Genomic DNA, 24358 nt, shown 5'->3' with positions numbered 1-24358 from the left:
AATTACCCTGCGGCAAGGTTCCGCTTTTCGGATAATATTTTAATTATGACAACTTACATTTGGCCGAAAAACATATGTAAACTGATATCCAGCGTTGGCTACCGCATGTGGCTTTCTTAATTGGCCAACGAGACGCGACCCGGCCCACTGCCTTGGCTGATAAGCAAATTGGTAAAAATGTACAACAGAATTATGCGTTTAATTTTGGCGCAGGCCAGTGCGTGTAAATTATGCGCACTTTCACTTCACCGCTCGAGCGGAGGATAGGATCCCTTTTCGGCTTCATTTGTCGTGCGTCGAAATTAATTAGCCGCACTTCAAGTTCCCTTTTTGCGTAGGTGTTCGTCCCTTGTCGTCGGATCAGGCGTATTTATTACCATTTATTCACGACTGTCGGCTGATGCGCCGCGAATTAATTACACGACGGGCACATCATCATGGATGTTGCACGCTGCGGGTGCAACAATGTCAAAAAAAAAAAAATTGCTGAAAAATGAATGGTTAGCCGAACCGACAATTGGGGAAATAGTCGCGACCATATAGCCACCATATAATCGTGCCGCATCGCAACCACTCATATTCACACCAGGCACTCGCTTCAACAAGGACAATAAATCATCCAAAAGGCAGCCGAGTGCAGACAAATTCACTGAAATTTAAATAAAAATCAAAACAAATGCTAGACAAAACACGAGTCCGGGAGTCGGGGTCCATAAAAGGCGAAAAGAGCCTGAAAGGCAGCCGCATCAATATGGAGCATACAGAGAAAACAAATCGGATTTGGAAATTACTAGTTTCTTTAAAAAAAAAAAGGTTTAATATGCACAAACCATAATTTTATGGTTAAACTCCTTATTGTCATATCCAAAAAGGTGTCAGAAATGGGATTTATTAATGCCACCTGTCTTCAAAGATCATTAAAATCAATAGTAAACTATATTTCTAAGTTGGATTGAATAAATATAATCGAAAATATATAACTACATTTTTTTTCAGTGTATGAAGCAATTGCAACAACAACTCCACGTCGGCATTATGAATAACTTTTAAATTTGAATGTGAAATAAACGCTTTGTCTAAGCGGGCTACCGTTAGCAACATGCTGCTCTTGCAACTGTTGCTGCAATTGCTGTTGCCAGTGATTTATGCAGCAACATTTGATGAAATATAATACAAAAGGCGCACAGCAGCGGCAGCAACAACAAAGATAAATTGCCGCACGCTAAATTGTAAACTATATAAGGTTTAAATGCAAAGTGTGTTGTCCGTTGCCTGTTGCACGTTGCATGTTGCTAGTTGCTGGTTGCTGGTTGCCGGTTGGCCGCTGCATGTTTACATAACGCCGGGCAACAAATGTTGCTTGGTTTTTATGGCTTCATTTGGCTACAGTGCTTTTTTTTACTGAGTTCACCTTTACTCATTCATCGCTCGGTAATATACAAAAATTATTCGATTATAGAATACGATGAAATTACTAACATACCGTTTTTTAAATTTATACATGTTAAAATATTAAAATATTTAAATATTTTATTAGTATTTGGTTATCAAAAAAAGGTAATGATAAATTCTTAAAGAATATTTTAAAACCATAAAAAATAATAAAAATCTGGTGGATTTTTTTTTTTATTTTGTACTGACACACATATGTATGTAAATATAAATTCATGACACATTAACATTTACAAATTTTTTCAAAAATTAACATAGCAATTTAAGATCAACAGTTTTTGCCAGGTTGTATATTATTTTCAATAATTTTTCATAAATATATTGAAAACATTTTTCTCAAAGCTTACTGGGTTTTGATTGTTATTGCACGGTTTTGGTTTCGACAGATCCGGTCAAGGCGATGCACTCGATCTCTACCAGAGCGTCCATTGGTAATTTGGCCACCTGGAAACAACTGCGGGCCGGGAATTCCTTATTGAACACTGAAACGGCAGATAAGCAAACATAAAGCATATAGTTTTTTTTTGAAAACACAACAAAAATAGCTATCATAAAATGTTTACTGTAAACAATAAATAGAGTGATAAGGGGCTAACGATGCCGATTGCCTTATCAGGCGACACCGATCAAAAGGCCGGTATACAGTAGGTATTGCTATATAAGCTTAATTAAAAAATAATGCTATGTAACGTCTAAAATTTCGGCCGGCTATAAGAAAATATAATCAACATTTTATAATAGTTTTTAATGCGTGAAGAATCATATTAAAGTGATAAATATTCTATTTTTCAAGTCCAAAGTAACATTTTCCTTAGCTCCCTAAAGATATTTCTAGAGCCACACTGTTTAAGACAAAACAAATTAAATTAAGCAATGCTTTACTAACTTGAAAATTAGGTGTTATTTTTATAGAATCAGTACTGTACTTACCTTTCTTGTAGACCTCATTAACGGCCCCGAAATCGTTGAGATCCTTCAAGAAGACTGTGTTCTTGACCACTTTGTCCACTCCGGAATCGGCTGCCTTGAGGATCGCCTCCAGATTTTCCAGGGCCTTTTCCGCCTGCTCCGTTGGCCCTCCAGGAACTAACTGCATGGTATCCTTATCGAGACCCAGACACCCGGACACATACACAGTGCGATCGGCCACAACAGCCTGACTATATAAGCAATTAATAACAATTAATTAGAAGGTGTGCATATGGGTTTTATATTCAGTTTTACTTACTTGTAGGGAGCCACAGGCTTGGCAGCATTTACAGTGCTGATAAGTTTCCTCACAATCGTCGACATTTTGATCTTGGATATTATTTAGTGACAAAGAGTAAAGTCAAGTGCAGCAGCTGAAAGTAAACTGATGGAAAGCTTTATTTTTCGTTCAACAAGTGGCTTTTCTTATCAGCTTTTGCTTTTCACAAGCTCATTCGCTTTTTTCCCGCGCAAACAGGTGCTCTCAGCTGTTTTGCTGAACAGCTCTTTTATGGATCTGTTAATATTATGCAAACAGGTGCTCTCAGCTGTTCTGCTGAACAGCTCTTTTATGGCTATGTTAATATAATGTTATTTATTGTTTTAATAAATGTATAAGAATATACCAATATTTGTGTCATTATATTTAATTGTTTAGAATTAATTACAAAGATAATAATAAGTCTATTATATAACATATGTTTATACATATTTTATATAAATGTAAGTGTTAGCATATGGTCTCATTTGACTAGTATTATAGATTAGAATAGTGTGATGAAAAACAAACTGTTTAATTTATAAACAATTAAACTAAATAATGGTAATATGTGAAATATATTAATATTTAATTAACTCAATACAACATTTAACCTAAATGTCTTAAAATAAAAAAGATTTAATTGAAATAAAGCAAGTTGAATAAATAAAATGGTTAATTTAATGGGCACCATTATTCAGGTCAAAACCTGACAGTAATATTAATATATTAAGTTAACTCATCTGCTTTAATATCTTAATTAACATTTTTCTGTGGAATTAATAATTCCCGATCTCCGGAAATTTGGGTCGCACCCGCTTTCTCTAGCTGGCGGACTTTTTTGGCCAGCCGATATTTGATTTAACGCCATGAAAAATGCAAGCCATGTCACTTTGCCACGCCCATCTGAGCCGCCCCGACTAATTATTTATTATTTGGCAATTGCTGTCTGTCAGTCGCTGTCAGCCGGGCCAAAAAGGTAAAAAGAAAGCCCCGGCCACAGAGTTCCCGTTTCGAGAATCTTTACGCATGCCAAAAAATATCGAAAACAAGAAAGGAAAGCTAACTTCGGGCGGAGCCGAAGTTGAAATACCCTTGCAGAATATTCTGCAAATTATATTCTCCAAAATTATTCATATGATGCATTTTTAATACTCATAAAAAATCCCACCTTCCTACCTTTAAAAACACCAAAGTTATTTCATTTCCGATCAATCAGTTATATGGCAGCTATAGGATATAGTCGGCCGATCCTTATGAAATTTAATATGTCGAATTGATTGGGCAAAAATAAAACCCATAGAAAATCCCAACTTCCTAACTTTACAAACACCAAAGTTATGGCATTTCCGATCAATCAGTTATATGGCAGCTATAAGATATAGTCGGCCGATCCTTATGAAATTTGGTAGGTCGGATTGATTGGCCAAATATAAAACCCATAGAAAATTCCAACTTCCTAACTTTACAAACACCAAAGTTATGACATTTCCGATCAATCAGTTATATAGCAGCTATAGGATATAGTCGGCCGATCCTTATGAAATTTGGTACGTCGGATTGATTGGCCAAATATAGAACCCACAGAAAGTCCCAACTTCCTAACTTAACAAACAGCAGAGTTATGGCATTTCCGATCAATCAGTTATATGGCAGCTATAGGATATAGTCGGCCGATCCTTATGAAATTTAATATGTCGAATTGATTGGGCAAAAATAAAACCCATAGAAAATCCCAACTTCCTAACTTTACAAACACCAAAGTTATGGCATTTCCGATCAATCAGTTATATGGCAGCTATAAGATATAGTCGGCCGATCCTTATGAAATTTGGTAGGTCGGATTGATTGGCCAAATATAGAACCCACAGAAAGTCCCAACTTCCTAACTTAACAAACAGCAGAGTTATGGCATTTCCGATCAATCAGTTATATGGCAGCTATAGGATATAGTCGGCCGATCCCGGCCGTTCCGACTTATATACTGCGTGCAAAGGAAAGAAGGGTGTGTGCAAAGTTTCAACTCGATAGCTTTAAAACTGAGAGACTAGTTTGCGTAGAAACAGACAGACGGACAGACGGACAGACGGACAGACGGACATGGCTATATCAACTCAGGAGGTGATCCTGATCAAGAATATATATACTTTATAGGGTCGGAGATGCCTCCTTCACTGCGTTGCACACTTTTGACCAAAATTATAATACCCTCTGCAAGGGTATAAAAAGAGGAAAATACTCTGTAATTATGTGAAGACGATGGGGATCCTGAAATGTGGCAAAGGGTCTTAATCCCAGACTGAATGCTGCACCCAACTGCAGCAACCAGCGTAGGTGCAACCTCAGAGCAAAGAGAACACGCCCAGCAAAACGCCGCCTCAAGATTGATTGCAAAAGCTTTGTTGTTTCTCTGGCTAACTCACTGAAAAAAAATATTTTATTAATCAATTCCCAAAAAATACGGTCCAGTTTATATGGGACTTAAGTAATTTTATTTAAGCCAAAAAATGTAATGGGTTATACACGTTCAAAAAAGCGGTTCAAATGCCTTAAAAAATGCAATGATTAATGAAAAATCATTTTTCATTAATAAAAATATACGACAGTTTATCAATTCATTTTCGGACGTTGATGCACTATAATATTATAGGTTTTTTTACAAGTCTAATAGTTAAAATAATAAAACAGAAATATAAACTCCGATTATATGCTCTCAGCATAGTTTTGATCTTTTTAGTAAAGTATACTTTTTAAATTATTATTTTAGATAAATGGCTTTATTTATATTTATATTTTTTTGGGAAAAGAATCTGTTTTGGTGAAAGAACACAATATATTTTTTGTTATTGAATCCTTAAATCTTGCTATGAAACTTATTTTTTTCAGTGGTGCAGCCATCCCACGAAGCTGCAACGAAATGCCGAAAGAAATTTCTTATGGCTGCCTCGGCCTGAAGCATTATGATGTCGCATTTTAGTGCATTAATTACTTTATGATCCACTTTATGTGCATAAAATATGCAAGTTTTTTGGATCGGTAAAAGCAATTTCACAAGGTCCATCTTCGTGGGTGTTGCAGGGTTTTATGTTTTGGTTTCTTTTTTGTAAGTCAACAAAATCAACATTGATATTAATTAGCCGCATCCCAATATTGATTTATACACACAATTTACTTTGTTTAATGATGGCCCCTGGCCTGGGCAAACAATTTTACATTAAATGCTTTAATAAATAAAGCTCTAAATAAGCCAAACGGCAACGAGAAGATGCCATATAATTACCTGGTAAATAACAAATTGCCTCTGAGTTGCAGCACTGCCAAGGTGTGCATTAAGAAAGGGCCGGACCGGAGCCAGATTTTGAACCCGATTGCGAACCCTTTAGGGTCCCAGAACACCGGAGATCTGAGAACAAGTTGCTGGTTGTCCAATATTTATGGCACTTGCTGGCGGAGTTGCAAAAGCTTCAATCCTGTGATTGCGACCATATCGATGTGATTGCTAACAGGTGCGGATTTTGGACCTCAAAAGGGTACAGTGCTATAAGATAATAGAGGAGATTGTTTGGGTTTTAGGAACTCAAATTAATTTAATTGCACTAAAAGTTGCAGTTATTTAATATATTTTTAATTGTAACTACTCTACATTTATACATACAACATAAGTGTTAATTATGGCTAATAGAATAGAGTTTTGTGGTTATTTCTTCAAATAATCAAACATATATATTGAATAAAAGTTGTCAACTAATAATAAGGCAAGCAAAAGACGTGAACCGCGCCTGAATATAAAAGATCAACTTTCCCTTTCCGCTTGACATACTCCTGGGGATGGCTCCCCATCATTTTGTGGCTGCCATTTTTTATTGGCTCAAATAACTTCATTTGTTTAAGGCTTTATTGGAGCGCCTCTGGCTAAAAGCGATGCTGGGACAGGTCTCTCCGCGGCGCAAATTACAACAATTTCTCAGACGACCAAGGAGCCGCGGCTACCGCCACTTGCCGGTCTGGTTATTGGATACTCTATAATTTGCATGTGATTTTTATGGCTTGCTCGATTTTCATGCTAAGTTATTTGATTTTAATTTGCTGCGTAATTGCCGGGCTTTGACTTTGGCCAACTGGTAGTCACGTTGTCTAGGTCCACCTTCCTGCATATTAACCGGCAGATTTATGTTTATGGCACTATTGACGCGACTAATCGGAAAAACGATGTTGGGCCACTACATTTCTCAGAAATAGAATGGAAGCAGTTTATCCAAAAGGGGGTGGACCGAATCGGATCGAATCTCAAGGACGATCCGTGAAGAAACGCAGCTGGCGATTAGGATCGTAATTGCAAGGGCCCTTAATGTGAAATATGTGGGCTATAATTTAGTTTTGGCACTGAAGTTAGTACTATGATTCTGTTATTTCACGCATAGGAAAAACTTTCAAGTTTTAAGTTCTACTAAGCTATTTAGAGTATTTCACGAAGAGTTAATATGACAATATTTGCCATTAATTCATTTTACTTTATTTTATTTCATTAGATAATAACTGAGTAAAAATTACTTTATATAATAGCCCCGTATAAATACTGACAACTATATAAAATATCAAGTTAACATATTTCTTTAGACCATAAAAATTTTAAAGTGCATTAAAGACAAAAAGAGGACCTTAATTCCTAATTTTATATATATTTCTTCTTCCGCCTAAGCTTTATTTTACAGCTTTTTAATTTCATGATGTAATTTATATTTAATTTTATGATAGTTTATAATTATTTCCAGGCTTATATATAGATGTACTGCTAATAAATACACAAATAAACTAAGCCATAAACTGTTCTTTATGTGAATGCTATTACTTGTGAATTTCCCAGCCCCATTGCTACCTTTCTATTGCTTTTTCCCTCGCCATTTCGACGGTTCGAACCTCTCATATCCACAACGCCCACGTCGGAATCTGTCAGGGGCACCTCTCGACTGGCTTTAATTACCGCCGACCCAACTCCGCCCATATTCCGCCTCCTTTCCCCCCATTTTCCCTCGACCGCAAGCCAACTCCACAGGATATTATGGGCAACGGAGTTGACATGCAACTGCCAAAACGATGCTCAGGAAAATGTTACGGTCGTCGCGCAAGTGAAAATTGCACTTTTAGTGTGTGCTTTATTTTTGTTAATTTGCAATGCAAAATAGCTGCACGATCCCGATCCCGATCCAGATGCAGTGCCACAACATTGCCGAGGCCGAGGCACACGCCCTAAACGCCACAAATGAAAACTAATGATTTTCACTTTATAACTTCGACGGAAGGGAGGGCAAGTGGAGTTGGCTCACGCAAAAGTCGCCGCACGGAAGCGAATGGGATTGGGATTGCGGGCTTCGAGTTGCTTTGGGCTTGCATGGAAAATTTGAAATTTAATCGCTGGCAATTAATTTGGTCCAAATGCAGTGAAAAGCGTTCCAAAGGGGGAGGCAACGGAGGCGGCGGGCGGAGTGGGCGGGGCTAGGACTGGCGCCCCCACAGTTGCAGCAGCTGCACCGCCCGCTGAGCGTCGAGGTGGGTCAGTCGCATGTCCACCTGTATCGATTGGGAGCAGCAGCCGCCACGGGAGCAGATGCACTGCCAGAAAAAAGTACATTCTTTACAAAACTTTGGCTTGAAAAAATGTATAGCCCCAACGACCCATTCCTCAGCACTTTCAAACAAAATAAAAGTTTCTTTGTAGCTACTTTAAACTAAGAAAAAAAATATTTTGTTTTTCTAAAATTTTACTTAATTATATTAATTTTATGTATTTTTTTTTACTTATTTAAGCTGATGATTTACAAAAACTAAACTAACAAGAAAATGATAATTTAAAATCTATTGACTCTAGATTAAGCCATGCAATTTTCGATTCAGATTATACTATTATATACTACTATTATACTCTTCAAATACTATTAATGGTATTGTTACATATACAAGTGAATTTATCATAATATATTAAATTAATTAATAACAGTGTTTCTCAAAAAAATATATTTTGTAGTTAAGGTTAATTTTGTCATGATTATGAAAAGTGCGTTTCCTCTTCTTAAATGTTAAATGGTATTTAAGATTTTCGATTTAAGAAATTAGATATTATAAATTCCCTGAGATCAAGTGTTTAATTCCTTTAAATATAATTAATATTTTAAATTCCTGCCAATAATTCTATTAACACAAAACCGTTAGAAATAGAAAAATAAATATTTCATTTTTTCTAAGTGCACCCCAGCCCAGTTGGAGCGGCGTCTGTGTGGTCCAAGGGGTCCATCGGGTCTGTAGTCTCGAGTCATGAGTCTCTAGACTCGATGACAAACGAACGTTCAGCATCTAGCATTCGGCACCGGACATTCAACATTCGCATTCGGCATCCAGCATCCAACATCTAGCATTCAACATCCAACATTCGACATTTGGCAAGTGGTCAACCGCTCAACGTCGCAGTCGGTGGGCAGGAAAATTGAAAAATTAACAAGTATGAAATGTGCAATTAAAGTGGGCTAGTCCCGTCCCCCACATTACCCGTGGGTAATTCGATCCGCTCGCCCGTCTTTATTTTATAAACGGTGGAAGTCTAGGAAAGTGAGGATGACAACGACATCGACAACGTTGTCTACACCTGAGCTGCTCCTCCGAACCGAAGGAGGCGAATTATTAATCTACTTTTAATTGCAGCCACCCGGAGGAGCTGCTCCTTAGCTTAGTTACTAGGTACTTGTTGTGGCACTTAACTCCACCCCGGGATCATGCCCCATTGATTAATGTGCGCCAATTGTGAAATAAATGTTTCCCTGCCCCAATCCGAATCTGAATCCCTGCCTTCCTGCTGGCCCCTCTTGCTCCCTAATTGAATTATTGGCAGGGGCAAATTTGTGGCAGACACATATTCATATAAAGTTGGGCGTGGCCGCTGCCTTATTGATCGTTGTTTGCTCAAAGGCGGAGTGGCAAAAGAAATAATATTGGGGCAAGGAATGAGGAGACGCGTACGAGATATGAATTCTGCCAAAAATGTAAATGGTTGGCACAATTTTTCAAGAATTTTAAACGAATTTCGCTGGCTTTATGGGTTTTAAGATGAGACCGGAGTGTTGAGTGTTTTAGGTCTTTAATTCTAAACAGGGTTTCCGATCCTCTACATTTTTCTTCATTTTTAATAAATAAATATAAAGTCATTTTTTCACAATTACAAAAAAGGCTCTAGTAAAATATACATTTTGGGGTCTGCAAATAATCACATTTCTTACTAACACATCTTTTCTTAAAAGTTCAAATGGTTATCAAATGTTCAAAATTAATTTTAGATTCAATGACTTCTCAATAAGCACAAGAAAATGCTATATGTCCAGAGAAAATAATTTCTCCCAAAGCAAGCCACATCACGTATGACCCAGCTGGGCAGAAACATTAGTGGTACCTCGTACCAGCCCACTAGATTGCATCACATGACCCAATTCGATCATATTTTCCAACGCAAATATTGACTTATTTTTCTGGGTTTTCACCCACTTTGCCTTTGGCCTCGACATGATCTCGGTGGGCAAAGTGGCACACTTGGAGTCGGAGTTGCAGTTTCCAACTGGGAAATGCAATTGCAGCAAATTGGCCAGCAAAAAACATGGAACAAGGCAACAGCCACAATAACCAACAAGGTACAACGAGGTCAGTCTAGGGCGATGGCGATGGCGTCGATGTCGATGGGTCCATGGGATGCGAGTCGCCAGTGGTTGCTCCTCTTGGCCATGTTCTCCCTAATGTCAACTCATATTGGCCTACTTGGCAAAAAAAAAGAACTCACTGAAAAAAAATGTATGCAACAAGTGTTAACTAAGTAAAAAATAATAAATAATAATATATATATTATATATTATATTTCAATATATTTAAGGCAATAGACACATTTATAATTAAATTAAGGCAAGTTGAACAATATAAGACGGAATCTCAAAGTAGTAACTATAATTTTATGTATCGCTTTGGGGCGTATACTTAATTTATTTATAATTTTGTTCATTGCTTATTGGCGTATACTTAATGTTTGTATAATTTTTTTCCAGTGCCGAAATAGCAGAAAAATAGCTGCTATATTCGCATTGTTGGAGGTGGTGTCACTGGGCAAACAGACACGAATTTTGCATTTGGTTCTTTTCTTCTCAATTTGGCAGTCTTGCCAAAATGTTATAAACTTGACCATAAACACAACAATTGAATAGGCCGCCGGTGAAGGACAGAACAAATGCATATTCCGGATGGATGCGAGTATTCAGGGCGTTGCCGGAGCTGTTGAATTGTGGAACCTGGTCATGAAAAACCCCGCCCAACTCCCCCCGATGCTCGATTGATAACACCCAAAATAAAGGGAAACTCGAGGACCCGAAGGCGACATGCATCTGCAGTTGTCCCCAGAGTATCTCCCTACCGCCTTCGCCGGCCTCTTGTTTGCTGTCACTGGGTGCAGAAAAAGAAAACGACGGAAAAAATTCATTAAATTGAAAAAAGGGTACCAAGTGCAAAAGGTTACAGGTAGAGCCAACCACACAAAAAACAAACGAAACGAAGAAAGGGATAAGAAATAAAAATCACAATAAACCAAATGAAGTAAGCAGGAATGTTATTGTATCCATGGTGGTACTTTTTATGCTCTTACAATAAAAATAGCTTTTTAGTAACAATAATAATAAATGTATGTATTTTTAATAATTGTAATAAATGTATGTATTTTTAATAATTGTAATAAATGTATGTATTTTTAAAAGCAGTGTTTTAGTTATTTAAACAATTAAAAGTTTATGACAAAGCTGGCTAAAATTTTGAACTATTCTGACATTTTATTATTATAAAAACGTATAAAAGATTGAGAACAACAAAAATTTGAAATAGGACAATTGAAAGGGAAATTTAAATTAAGTATTTTAAATAATTGAAATAGAAAAACTAAATAACTAAAAAATAAAAAAGACCCTTAAACACATAGTATGGGAATAGTGTACACTATACAACTTGGCCGAAACAACAACACCAGCAGCAGCAGTTAAAAGAAACACCAACGGAACCGAGAAATAAATCTGACAAAAGTTTTTCAGTCGCAGCTTTGACTTTAGAATGGCCCGATGTCCGATGATGAAGTGATTTCCAGGGGCGGGGGCGCAGGCTCTTTCTGAGGGGGAGGGGAGAGGGGGTGGACCAAGGGGGACTGCAACTTGAAGCCGGTGGAGCGACTTTAATGCGCACGCGCTGCCTGCCACTTAACGAGCGGAGGCCACAAGGAAAGAAAGCTCCTGCTGCCTTCGAGGGCGTTGTAAGATCTCCTCGACGGCTGCAAAAATACAAAAAAAAAACTCCGAAAAAAAGGGAAAAAAGAGGTGACAAAGTCACGAAATTCTTGTCAATTTTCAACTACAGACCAATTTGTTTGTCTTCTCCCGGTTGCCACAAAAAAGATAAGAAAACAAAAAAAAGCCGAACCGCAAGGAAACCAGAAAAAAAAGCATCGTGACAAATCAAGCTACCAAAATTGGAAGCCAACTCCGCGGCTAGAAGAGGCTGTAGTTGGTTGCCCCGGGGCAATCGACCCATATTAATAACTTTTTCCCAGCCCAATTCTTTCCCAACTGCCTCAGTTTTCCGCACAGTTTTCTCACATGGCCGATTTTGGTCGGCCATAAAGCCAAATGAAATCGTCTTGGCTAAGTGTTTTCCCCAGTATCCCGGCCATATATAGTCGATTGATTGCTCCACTAAGCGACGATTCTTGCCCATGGCGGCAAAACACTCTTGGATCTCCGATCTGCGATCTATCCCTCGGCCATATCAAACAAAATAATTTGTGCAACACTTGCGGCACAATAAATTTCAATTACAAACGTTTTAAGGCACTTTTACTGCCACCAGAATTTGATGTTGATGTAATGGTTACTGCCCCAGTGTGGGAGGTGTGAACGGATATGGATTTTGCAACCAAATATGGCTAAAAACCTATGCAAGAGCGTCATAGTGTCTACATCGGTTGGCATTAGTTTTCCCAAAAATATTTGGCATATTTTGCACACCGAAAAATATATTTAGTCCAATTATGATTGTTATTAAAAGATTTTATATCTGGGTATTTTAAACATAAATTTAAAGTTTGTTTTACATTTTTATATTTTTATTAAAATACTACATAATATAAATGATCTGAATATATGTCTTTATTAATTAAGTAAGATGCACTAGTCAATGCTCATGACAGTTTTTAATATGAAAATATTAAAATACAATATTATAAAATACATATGGTTTTGTTTTATAATTTGTGAAGTTGAAAAACATAAAATGTGTAAGGAAAACCCAATAAAATAATACGATTTTACAGTGCACATTACAATGGCGATGAGTGTGCCAGTGCCTGAGTGAAATATTTTTTTAGAAAGTACCCAACTGACCCCAGAGAGGCTGCCATTTTGGCCGGTAACATGAAAAATCAATCATGTCAGGACGGGAATAAGATGTTGACAACGGGCCAGATCAAAAGGCAGGATCGAAAACATTACGACCGCATTGTGTGTGCAACTGCTGGCTGGGTAGGAAAATGCGTAACGAATTTATGGGCCCAGATGGGGATGACAAATCCACCAAATCCCGAGCCAATCCGATCCCATTCTGGGCACATATCACCGCGGCGACCACACCCGAGATCCGAGATCCGAGATCCCAGTTCTCCAGTCGGCCCACTTGATCCTGGCTGGAAAACTGCAAGCGCCACATGTTCGTGCCTTGTTTTGATTTACTCTGGCGGTTGGTTTATTTATAGACGCCTGCGACGGGCTCCCTGTTGCGTCATCTGGGGGCGGCGGTGGGTGGCTCGCGACTCACAACTCTCGATCTCGGGCTCGAAACCACCTCCCAGCTGCCCCCCAATAATAAACAAAATAAGAAAAAAAAAACCTTCTTGGGCCCGCCGTCGCTGACGCTTTTTAATTTGGCAAATTTATACACACCAAGCGGCCACAGAAGTTTTGCCCAGTCGGTTGTTACTTGTCGGCAATTGGTTTATTGTGCCCAGCACAGTGGAAGTAACCTACTATGCAGGGTAACCAATATAAACTATGCAGATGGCAGAGAAACAATAATTAAAATAATACACCCAAAAGGATTACTTAAAATAAGCTTAATGTTTTTAAAACTACTATAATAAATAATAAAGCAAGTGATGAACATATACGACATTTTATTTTTAAAATGTAAATGAGTAAAACGATGTCGAAAAACTATTTACCGATTAGTAAAAAGTAATAAGTAGCTCTTTACCACCTTTTTGAAATTATTATTATGTTAAATAACATTATTAATTCTTAAGGTAGGTTGGTTTTTATGCCCTTGCAGAGCAGAGTACATTTCTGCTATAAGCTAAAAGAGTGTATGAACTTATTCTTGTTAAATTAAATTAATACTAATTTCAAAATTCAAAAGTATGAAATTTGATTTCCCTGCACCACTGTACTGGCAGTTGATTCATTCAGCCGAAAAACCGTTTCAAATCCGGACCACCCACTGTCTTAAATTTCAGCAAATTCATTCGGAAACCGAGACCAGACTCTCGACTTGAACTGGGCATATTTATCAAATTGTGCAGAGAAAAAGGAAATCGCAACAGATGCTAAACAAATGTCGGCTTAATTAATAGATTTATTGGTTTTGTCTTGCATATTACAGCGGCGAAAAATTGTTAACGAATTAATCCTTTCAAGGCGTGCAAATTGCGGGGCATTACTCATACGCCCCGATGCGCCCCCGAATCAACTAATGAGCCACTGGCTGTTCGCCTCCCTCGGGTCAATAAAAATGGATAAAAACTGCATTGGCCATTGCCAAATAAGGAAGCCTGCGAGCCTGGCAGGCGCATCTCTCGCGGATATTTAAAATTTATGTGAGCCACCGAAAGGTTGTGCCAGTTCCAGCGAAGCGGACAAAAAAGAGCAGCCATTCAGGCACTCGTAGAGTTGGCCAAAACTGTGGGTCGCGTTCCGCCTGAATCTTCGACAGGCAACACATGTTAGGCCTGCGCCTTTACTTTGCCCAGCTTGCGTTTATCATGCCACAGTGAACATCATGATGACGGCGGTTTCTACGCTGCACCAAAAGTTAGAGAGCCTTAGAACCTTGAACCTCTTCTTTTTGGTAGAAAAGTTGTTTGAATGGAATATTGGTAAGGGTACTTGCTAAATGAAAACTAAGCACTGGCTCAGATTTGCAAAGATTTATTAGAATTATCCTTTATTGGTTATTCTTATCAGTCATAACTCTGCTTATGGTATCAAATATTAAGCTCCTGTTTAATTAATTGTTTTCGAATTGTTAAACGCAATTTGAAATAAGCTAACTTTTCAGGTGGTCAACAAGTGGCCATTTAATTAAATTGTGTTTTTAATAGTAATTGTAAAAAAAAGAGTTGGGCGTTCTTGACTAGCTAAAAGTGGCTTTTAAACTAAAACAAAATTTTAAAAAGTATTTTATAGTTTTATACATTTTCTCAGCTTAAAACATACTTTTAGTTTGCCGTGAAGATGACACAATAGGCTATATGGGCAATTGTTCGCTTTGTTTAAGTTTTAGCCATGTAGAGCTTTTCAAACGTAAGAGATAATATTCCAAGGAATTTCTCTGAGTGCATCTGCACTCTGCTACTGTTCTCTGGTCTAGGGACTGGCACCTCCACTTCAACTACAACTGCTACTGTGCGCAAAACTGTCAAAAAGCGAGGGAACAACTGATGCTGGTCGCATGGCCTGAACTCCATGTGGGCTTGATTTAGTGCTACGTTCTCGGACTACTGATGCTGATGCTGAGGATCGGGGATCGGGGATGGAAAGGGGATCGGGATGAGGATGAGGAGGATCGCTGAGTTATGACTTGAACTCTGCTGCTTTGCTCTTGACTTCGGGTTACGGACCTTGATCCGAGTGGAATTTTTCAGTCCTGCAGTTTGTGGGTCAATAACAACTCGAGTGCCAGTGCTATTGCCCTGGAATTGGGTCTTTCATAACTATCATCGCAAATACCTAAACCATTCTCTGCCAACCGATTGGATATTGAATTGACCCTTATCAGTCAAAAAGGCTTTTCATTAAATGGGACTTCAAGTGGAAGATTGAGTGCTTCAATTATTTATATATTACAGTGGCTATTGGCATAATACAACGATGTTTAATTTGTCCCATTTTAGCTACTCTCAATTGAAAAACAAATTAACATTAGTAGAGAACATAAGAGGGGACAATGATACAAATTTTTTAATGTCAATGGTAAGAAGAAATTAAGTTTTTTAATTGATTTAAGTTACATTTGAGTTTTGTAACAGTCATATGTAAACTACTGATTGCTCTCCTTATTCGTGATTACCTCGGAGTATAGGCAATCGAGTGGGCTTTTATCACTTGAAGAGGTATGCGCAATGCAAAAAGTGTTAGCCAACTTATCACATTAATAATAAACACTCAATAGTTTTCATATATAAAGCGGACTTATCAACTGCCAAACAGTCACAAATCAATCAAAGTTCATAATGGCTGCATCTACGAAATTTGTTCTAGTTTTTCAATTGGCTTTGGCTTTTTGTCTGGCCGAAGTCCTGGCCAAATATCCCAGTCGTCAGGAAGCGGAGGAGAACATGTCTAGGTTCATGAGGGTACTTCGGCAGGAGCAGTTTAGTGCCGGCTCGCCGCGTTTCAATGATGTTCTGGGCAACGCCAGGACCGAAATCCAATACCAGGAAAGGGGATTCATTGGAGTGCGCAGCATTTTCCAGTGGATGACCAGCCCGAATCAGCGCAACGATGGCGTATATAATTTCCTGCAGTTCTACACCGCCGAATCGAGTGGATATATAGGTTTGCAAAACTACGAAAAGAGCTCCAAATACACGGTTCTTTTTTCCGTTTGGGATGCAACATCTGCGAGACCGGGTGACAATTTCGAGTGCAGTACCTTCGGAGGCGAGGGCATCGGGTATAAGTGCTTTAATGGCACTTTCCCGCTGATCAGCAATGCCATATACTTCCTGGATGTGCAAATCGAGGGTTCTACCTTTAAGGGATATATATCAGAGCCCCAGGAGAATCTGGACAGTGTGACCAGCAATGAGGTGACCCGCCATTTGATTGGCGAGATCACCACTCCACATGAGCAACTGACTAACCTCATACCCTTTGGCTACTATAATGAGAACTATCGGGATAAGGACACCTGCAGGGAGGCCTTCGAACTCGTCACCGTCAACCAGGCTCCCCATCAATATACAAAACATGGCCATGCCAACACTAAATTCACCGATGCCTACCTCTACAATTCGGAGTGTGAATCGGAAAATATTTTGGTCGCTCTCACGGCGGACAAGAAGACCAGCATCTATTTCACCAGGCCTACTGCCTTGGATCTATACAATTAAATTAGTTTTACTTATCCATTGATAAGGTACTTACAAGAGTTAAGTCATTGACAGTACTCATTTGTTTTTATTGATTACGTTCTCATCCTATTATATTTTTGTTTTTTTTTCGTTATATTTATACATTTATGTTAAGCAAGAAAATGATTTAACATATATCACAAATTCTAATAAAAATATATTTATTAAATACCGCACCTTTTATATTTTAACCTTTAAACACACACAAATATTAATCAAGGCTTTTTCACAAAGCCTTTCTCTATGCAAATACTAGTCTATTAATAAAACAAAGTTTAGCCCTTGAAAAAATAGTCCATTAATCTTATCAGCATCATCTTTGTTTATCCTCAGTTCAAACAACTTTTGTAGATCATCGCGCTTTTACATAAAACGCAGGCTCACTTGTTCTTCACCTAGATATGTGTACCTGGCGGTTTTCAGGAAACTTATCTCGACCACACTTCGCAGGCAGCTCCTTTTTGTAAGTCTCATTTCTGCTCATTAAGACCGATCCCCTGGCTCTATGCGTTTTTAGAATGTCCTACGCAGTCCGGCACTAACTTTTTATTGTCAGTGCGGGCTGGCGGACAAAAAGTGGTCGAGGAGCGAAAAAAATAAATGAACCGACCCATTGTCTTCTGGGATTAGGGCTCCTGCGGCCCAGCTGTAGCTTCTGGCTCGGTCTCGGGGCTCCTGCTCCGATGGTGGGTGATAAATGTTGAGAGGCGAGCGGCACAGACTCCATTGAAATTAGTTATTCACGCGGATCGTTTAAGGCAATCCAACACCAGAAGGCAAAAACCTGGTAGCTGCCTACTGCTCTACTGTTGTATTTATTTAGGATACCCTTTAATAACAGACACGAAAGAGTATGTACAATTTGCAGAATATAAAAAAAGCAGTTGAAAGTAATCGTTGATCTGTCTAAATATCTTAGTTCTATGTTTAATCTATCTGTTCAATAGCTATTGGTTTTTAAATTGAAAAACAAAATACATTTATTAAAATTTGTTGGAATCATGTAATCATATATAATATTTTGCATGGATGAAATCCCCCAACACTTAGTTCTTAATCATTAAGTATTGCATACTTTTTGGTGACTAATTATTTTTTCGACTAGGTATTTTGAACATTACATAGAATAACTTAGTAGTAAATAATCTACATCTATTCTGACTGAAATATTTGTTCGTTTATGCTAATATTTGGTATATAGATAAGATAAACACGGGATAAATAAACCTGAAAATCATCCTTTGAGATTATGGATGATGTTGGCTTAAGCCGTTTTAAGAAATTGTCTAGCGATTTTGTATATCTTTCTATATAAATAATACTAATAATAAGAGAAAACGGTCCCTAATAATTGTATTAAAATAAGGAACAAGCTGTGAATACCAGGTATCTAAAAGTCGAAAACCCCATAAACAGTCCACCCCGCTTTTTGTTGGCCATTGCTCTTGGTCATGGCTTGTCAGTGATGGCTCCTCGGCCGCCGCTTTTGTTTTAATGATCGTGCCCGGGATGCTCATTTACCGCTGCAGTTGGCCAACTGCAAACGGCAAACTGCAAACGGGATGACTCCTTGGCTTTGTGTCTCTTATCAGTGCAACATTTTGCATGTTGGCCAGGAAAGCGCAGTGGCCACAGCCACGTCCTCCTCCTCGAGCTTGGGCATTTGTCACAGTCCTTCCCCCGCTGCAAAATCAGGCACAAACATACACACTTAACATGTGTCTTTTTATGTATGCTTTTAGCCAGTTTTATCGCCGGCTTTTGGCTACTGCGGCGCTCCAGAGTCTCTTGGAATCCCCTCCTCTAATGGCTCATTTCCTCGAGCGGCCAACAACAACGGTAATTAACCTGTGCATGTTAATGAACTTCAAACTGCAAGCTCCTTTTCCACCACACTGAGGTAAAAAGTTAAACAAAATAGCAGAACATACTTAAAATTGTTAAATTACATTGGGTATAAAAAAAAAAAATTTAATTCAATTTATGTAAAGCATTTGAAATATAATATATATATTTTTGTCAAAATGCTTTATGTTAAAAAAAGGTTTTTTTTATAATTTAAAAACGCAATAAATGAATTTAAAATTTAATAAAAAATGAAAAAAGAAAATATCATAACTACTATTACAATTTTGAAACACTTTAAAAAATTTAAATCACAAGATTCAAATTTTGTATACAAGGGCCATTTTCCATTACAATTTTTCTTATATTGATTAAAACCTCTTATCTATTTAGTTCAGTGCACTCCAAACGACCAACTGTCCAAAGTTTATGTAGATTTTTGTCTTCTCTCCTCACGTTGGCGCTAATGCAAATGTGAAAAGGCATTTTGTGAGCCAAAATGAGGTTGTTGTCGTGCCGCTGACAATCTAATTAGAATACAAAATGCTTTTAGAGGCAACTGAAACTTTAGTTTCAGCTTCTGCTCCTTAGTTTCGTGTTCCAGTGGGTCTTCAGTGGGTTTCAAGTTCATGGTGTTGACATATGTAGTGGGTAGTTGGGTAACCCCTTATATATCCAACTCTCCTGTTGAATAACATTTTGACAGCACATTCGCTGAGATTTGATTTCACCGACTAGGACATTATTGTGATGAGATGGCAAGTCGGGAAAGTCAGAGTCATTTGATGGCCGCGATTGAGATGCAGCCATCGATGAACTGCGGGCCAATATTGTCAACTTACATTCATAATGAATGGAAAGTTGAGGCAGGCAAAAAAAGTTATATAGCAGCCAGATTATCTATAGTTTTTTAATGGAAAATTAATTCGGTTTACAATAGTCTTCAGGCATTAACCTTTTGTTGATTTTTGCTGCTTTTCAGTGTGCAATTAATAATATTTATTGATTTGGCAATATTACCTGGGTTACGATAATGAATCGCATTTTGGAATTAGATGTATATATCAAAGATTTCTTCAAAGGTGACTGTTATATATATCCGCAGAAGTAAAAATCTACTACGATTGTGCGAACAAAAACAAATTCATACATATATTGATAAAAAGGTATTATTGTGTTCTTTAAATTTAATTTTAATAAGTTGGAGCAGAAAGCTTTTTAGTAATTATAAGTTTAAATCAACTTTAACGAGAAATGAAAGTCACAAGACGTGTGATCGTCAACAGAAAACATTTAAGATTTTCAATTTGTGACAAAAAAATTGTTTTCCATTTACATATATATATGTATTAATATTCAAATTATATTCGCGCAGTGCATTCTGATTAAGTTCATTTCGAATTGATCTGCCCATATATACATATATATGTATAAACATTTTTACAATAGTCATCGGTTTCAATATGTTTTTGGGATCGTTAATTTCCAGCCAGCGCTTCAATATAGAAAGGCCTTATCAAATTATTTTGTGTAGCTGAAACGTTTAAAGAGTCAAAGCCTCACCCAGAATGAGATTACTGAGTGGTGAGCCTCCGATTTTGGAATTTCCAAAGTATTTGTCTTTGCAGACGCTGCTCAGGTCAAAGACCAATGAATTAGTCCCAGAGAGCAGGAGAGACTTTTCGAAACAACACTAAAAACAACGTCGTTAACATTATAATACATAAAATATATTTTACACTAGGAAAAAATGTAGCCCTGATTCGCCAATGATTTAAGTTGCCAATGGCGACTCGCCGTTAATAAAATAACCTTTTTAAATAGACAGTATACCTTTTTATAATCAATTACTTATTTTTCTCTTTCTTATTCCTTACTAAATAAAAATTCTAAGGTAAAATTTCTAAAATTTAAGAAATGACTTATATTATCAAAAAAAAGGTTTCAATTCAATACCGTTGTAAAATTACATGCGATTTTATAAATTTTGTTCTTATTGTAGCCAACAAGCCGAAAAATGGAAAACAAATTAATAAAAATAAAGATCAGGCTCAAGGTCTTCATTTCTGATTAGAATATAGCTTTGTTCTGTTAAAAATTGTGATGTCTCATCGTAGACGATTAATCTAATTACGAAAAGCGAATGCCGCTTGGGGTAGATTGATTTGGAAATAACATTAAAAAACACAATCATTTAATTTATTACTTTGTTTTGGTTGGCATTTGCTGCAATCTTGCTATAAAAGCCTGCCGCCCAACGTCGAATTAGTTAGAACGCTTTCGACAGTGTAAACATTCAATCAACCAAAATGAAATTCTTCGTAAGTTTTTCGAAGTCTTCAACAAAAATTTTGGCGGAGCAAAGGCTTAACGATTGTCTCTTTCTTCATTCCTTATAGATTGTCTTCTTCGCTTTGATCGCTGTGGTCTTTGCTGGTGGATACGGACAACAAGGCCACGGACAAGGAGGCCACGGCCAGCAAGGCTACGGACAGGGAGGCCACGGCCAGCAAGGATTCGGACAGGGAAGCCACGGCCAGCAAGGATTCGGACAGGGAAGCCACGGCCAGCAAGGATTCGGACAGGGAAGCCACGGCCAGCAAGGATTCGGACAGGGAAGCCACGGCCAGCAAGGATTCGGACAAGGAGGACACGGCCAGCAAGAATTCGGACAAGGAGGACATGGTGGACGCGGCCAACACGGACACGGTGGACGTTACTAAAAAAAACGGCTTAATACTGGCTTACTTAAACCAAAAAAATAAATAAATTGCGTTCCTTATGTTACAAAAGATATCTTTCTCAATTTTTGTCAATCAAGATACAGTGGGAAGTTGCTTAAATACCAATTAGCAATACAAACAAAAACAAATTTTAAGTGACAATCGCACCACCTTCAACATCAAATATAAACCACACTGAATTTTGTAAAATAGTTAATTTTTAAATTTTCTCTATCGGCCCGCTAAAGTACAATCTTTACGCTTATTGCTTATATAACATAGATGTGATCCCTTACTGCGTGCCGAATGAGAAAATTGTATAAAATGTTGTATTTGCTTACACGAATATCACAGATATTTGATGATGAATATGCGATCGTCTTGCTTGTTTAAGTGGTGTTTTTATAAAGAGTGAATGTCTTATTATAATTTAAATGAACTGAAATATATAAACTGTTTGCGTTGGATTTTTATAATTAATATTTGAGTAAGATTTGTTTAACGTCTTAATATTAATGAAATACAAAATATTCTTGCATAATTTCGTCGAAAGCAATTTCTTTTATACCGCCTATGGCTTATGCGTCACGTAGTTTACCCCATCTGCTCCACCTTGTACAACAAGTTTCAACTTTGAACTTCTACAATCGATTCGATGTGCCCACTCATGCCTGCCCAAGTGTTTTTTTTTTACCAGGAACTGACATCACTTTGTATAGCATATGGATGGAGGTGGAGGTGGAGCAGGAGGAGATCCCAGCACGTGCAGGGAGTCAACAAGGCAGACACACACATATCGGGCTAATTAAGCAGACTTCAAATGAAAGCCAACAAAAGAAGAGATCCGATCGTGGGCCAAGCGACACCACCTGGAGCTGAATCTTGCGATGGAGATGGAGCTGGAGAGGGTTTGTAGAGCACCCACAGAGATCGGAGCACTGCGGAGCACCCATGGCACGCGATAATCAATCAAAAGCCATTAAAGCCAAGCGTTTCAGTCGAGACAAAGACAATCAGTGCGGAGTAGAAAGCATTTCGCTGGAAAGAAAAGGCGGAGAAAATGGAGTAGTGGCAAAATCAAATATGCGTCAAGACAAGTTAAAGATCAAAATCAAGATCAAATAGAGCACGAGATCAACTGAGTGAAAAAAAAGCAGTTGCAGCGGATGATTGACAGAATTAGAATAGGAAATCGTGAACAAGGAGCGGGGGAGACCCCTCTTTACGATTAAGAGTATTATTAAATGACCCAATTGCGGCTAAACGGCATTTTGTTTGGCCCAAGAAAAAAGTGAATGGAGAAGAATGTCGCCTGTCTGGGCTTCGGATTCAGTTTCAGTTTCAGTCCCAGCCCCACATCCCTCCATCTTCTCCGCTGGCCAAATGTCGCTCAGAGTTGGCAAATGCAAATTAAACCCCACCACCACATCGACTTCCCAGTGCAACTTTCTAAATGAAATTCCGATCGCACTAGGTCCACCCTCTCTCGTCCCCTTCCGTATAGCCCGACTTTTCCGCTCATGTGTGCACAAAATTAAAGAAATAATTTCGAGTAAAAATATACCAGCTGATTGTCACCTGGCAGGCAGAAATAAAATTAGACCAGAGACTTCATGGCTCTGACTAAATCAAAGCCTTGACATCTCGAACTCCTTTCTAAAAATGTTTATGCTTATTTCAATGTGCAACTGCACCTGGAGAGCTTTCTATAAATTTTCAAAATTCTTGTCAATCATCTACACTAAATTTTATGTTGTTATCATAAAGTTAGATCATGATGAAATTAGAAATTAGATACAATTTTGTTTGCAGATATAGTTTAATATGGTAAAGATGCAAATAAAATAACACAGGCACGCTAAATTAATATTTTTGTAGGCTAATTTAAATGTGTGGAATTTGGGAGCTTTGCAAAATAACACAATATTTAATCGTTTAAATTTTAACAACTTCGAGAGTGGGTACTCTTCTTAATTGAGAGTTTAGAAGCCAATCTTTATAATTTCTATCACAACTTTAGTGCAAATAAGGGATTTGCATGGTTTAGTAGTGATGTTAACCTGTAATTCCTATTTTTAAAACCTTTCACCCAGTCTTGAGAGGGTTACATTTTTGCTGCATCCAGAGATGCCTCATCCAAATTTCCCACAGTGTATGGTTTATCTACCAATTGTCCCCCCAGTGGGCTCAATTAGAGACGCATTCGCAAATTGCCTTGCACTTTTATTGTCACCACTCGCGAGACGCGTCCGTGGATCTTGGATTTGAGTGCGGTGGCATTTTGTCGCGACGCCTGCGACGACGATGTCTGGGTCCCATCATCAGTCACTCCTGGACACTCCAGGTCCAGGTAATTGCCCCCGACATGCTCCGGCAGCCCAAGCCCCTACCACTTGTAGTCATTTTGTTTGACTTGGATTATCGCTAAGTGCATGGGTTTAACATTCCGCGGATGTCCAGCTAAACGACGGATTAAGCGGGACCACTTGTTTGGTGTTGTTCAGTGTGGTCCCGACCTTGCATTACAAGGAATTATTGAGAGCAGGTTCTGGGCGACGAGGAGAGCCACCACTCACAACTCCCAGGGAATTTAATAGCATTTTTTCTGTGTTAATTTACAACATTTTATAATGTTTTGCAACGCTA

At 38.1% G+C, this 24358-nt stretch overlaps 3 protein-coding genes across 3 annotated transcripts; 2 read left to right on the top strand and 1 right to left on the bottom strand.

The window, feature by feature from the left end:
* Positions 1-1608: 1608 nt before the first annotated feature.
* Positions 1609-2826, bottom strand: LOC108052692 (rutC family protein UK114). Its single transcript, XM_017135137.2, has 3 exons — positions 2681-2826; positions 2383-2612; positions 1609-1934 (listed from the first exon to the last, which is right to left on the bottom strand). The coding sequence occupies exons 1-3, from the start codon at positions 2743-2745 to the stop codon at positions 1813-1815; spliced, it is 417 nt and encodes a 138-aa protein (XP_016990626.1). The 5' UTR covers positions 2746-2826; the 3' UTR covers positions 1609-1812.
* Positions 2827-16221: 13395 nt separating this feature from the next.
* On the top strand, positions 16222-17435 carry LOC108052694. Its single transcript, XM_017135139.2, has one exon. It carries the CDS (start codon positions 16242-16244, stop codon positions 17121-17123), a length of 882 nt encoding a protein of 293 aa, XP_016990628.2. The 5' UTR covers positions 16222-16241; the 3' UTR covers positions 17124-17435.
* A 3787-nt stretch (positions 17436-21222) lies between these two features.
* On the top strand, positions 21223-21783 carry LOC108052695 (ctenidin-1). Its single transcript, XM_017135140.2, has 2 exons — positions 21223-21310; positions 21389-21783. Exons 1-2 carry the CDS (start codon positions 21299-21301, stop codon positions 21710-21712), a joined length of 336 nt encoding a protein of 111 aa, XP_016990629.2. The 5' UTR covers positions 21223-21298; the 3' UTR covers positions 21713-21783.
* Positions 21784-24358: the final 2575 nt, after the last annotated feature.

The sequence above is a fragment of the Drosophila rhopaloa genome, unplaced genomic scaffold (assembly GCF_018152115.1).
Source record: "Drosophila rhopaloa isolate 14029-0021.01 unplaced genomic scaffold, ASM1815211v1 contig_2, whole genome shotgun sequence".
NCBI lineage: Eukaryota > Metazoa > Arthropoda > Insecta > Diptera > Drosophilidae > Drosophila > Drosophila rhopaloa.
The sequence above is the reverse complement of the archived record's forward strand: the minus strand, read 5'-3'. Positions and strand labels throughout refer to the sequence as shown.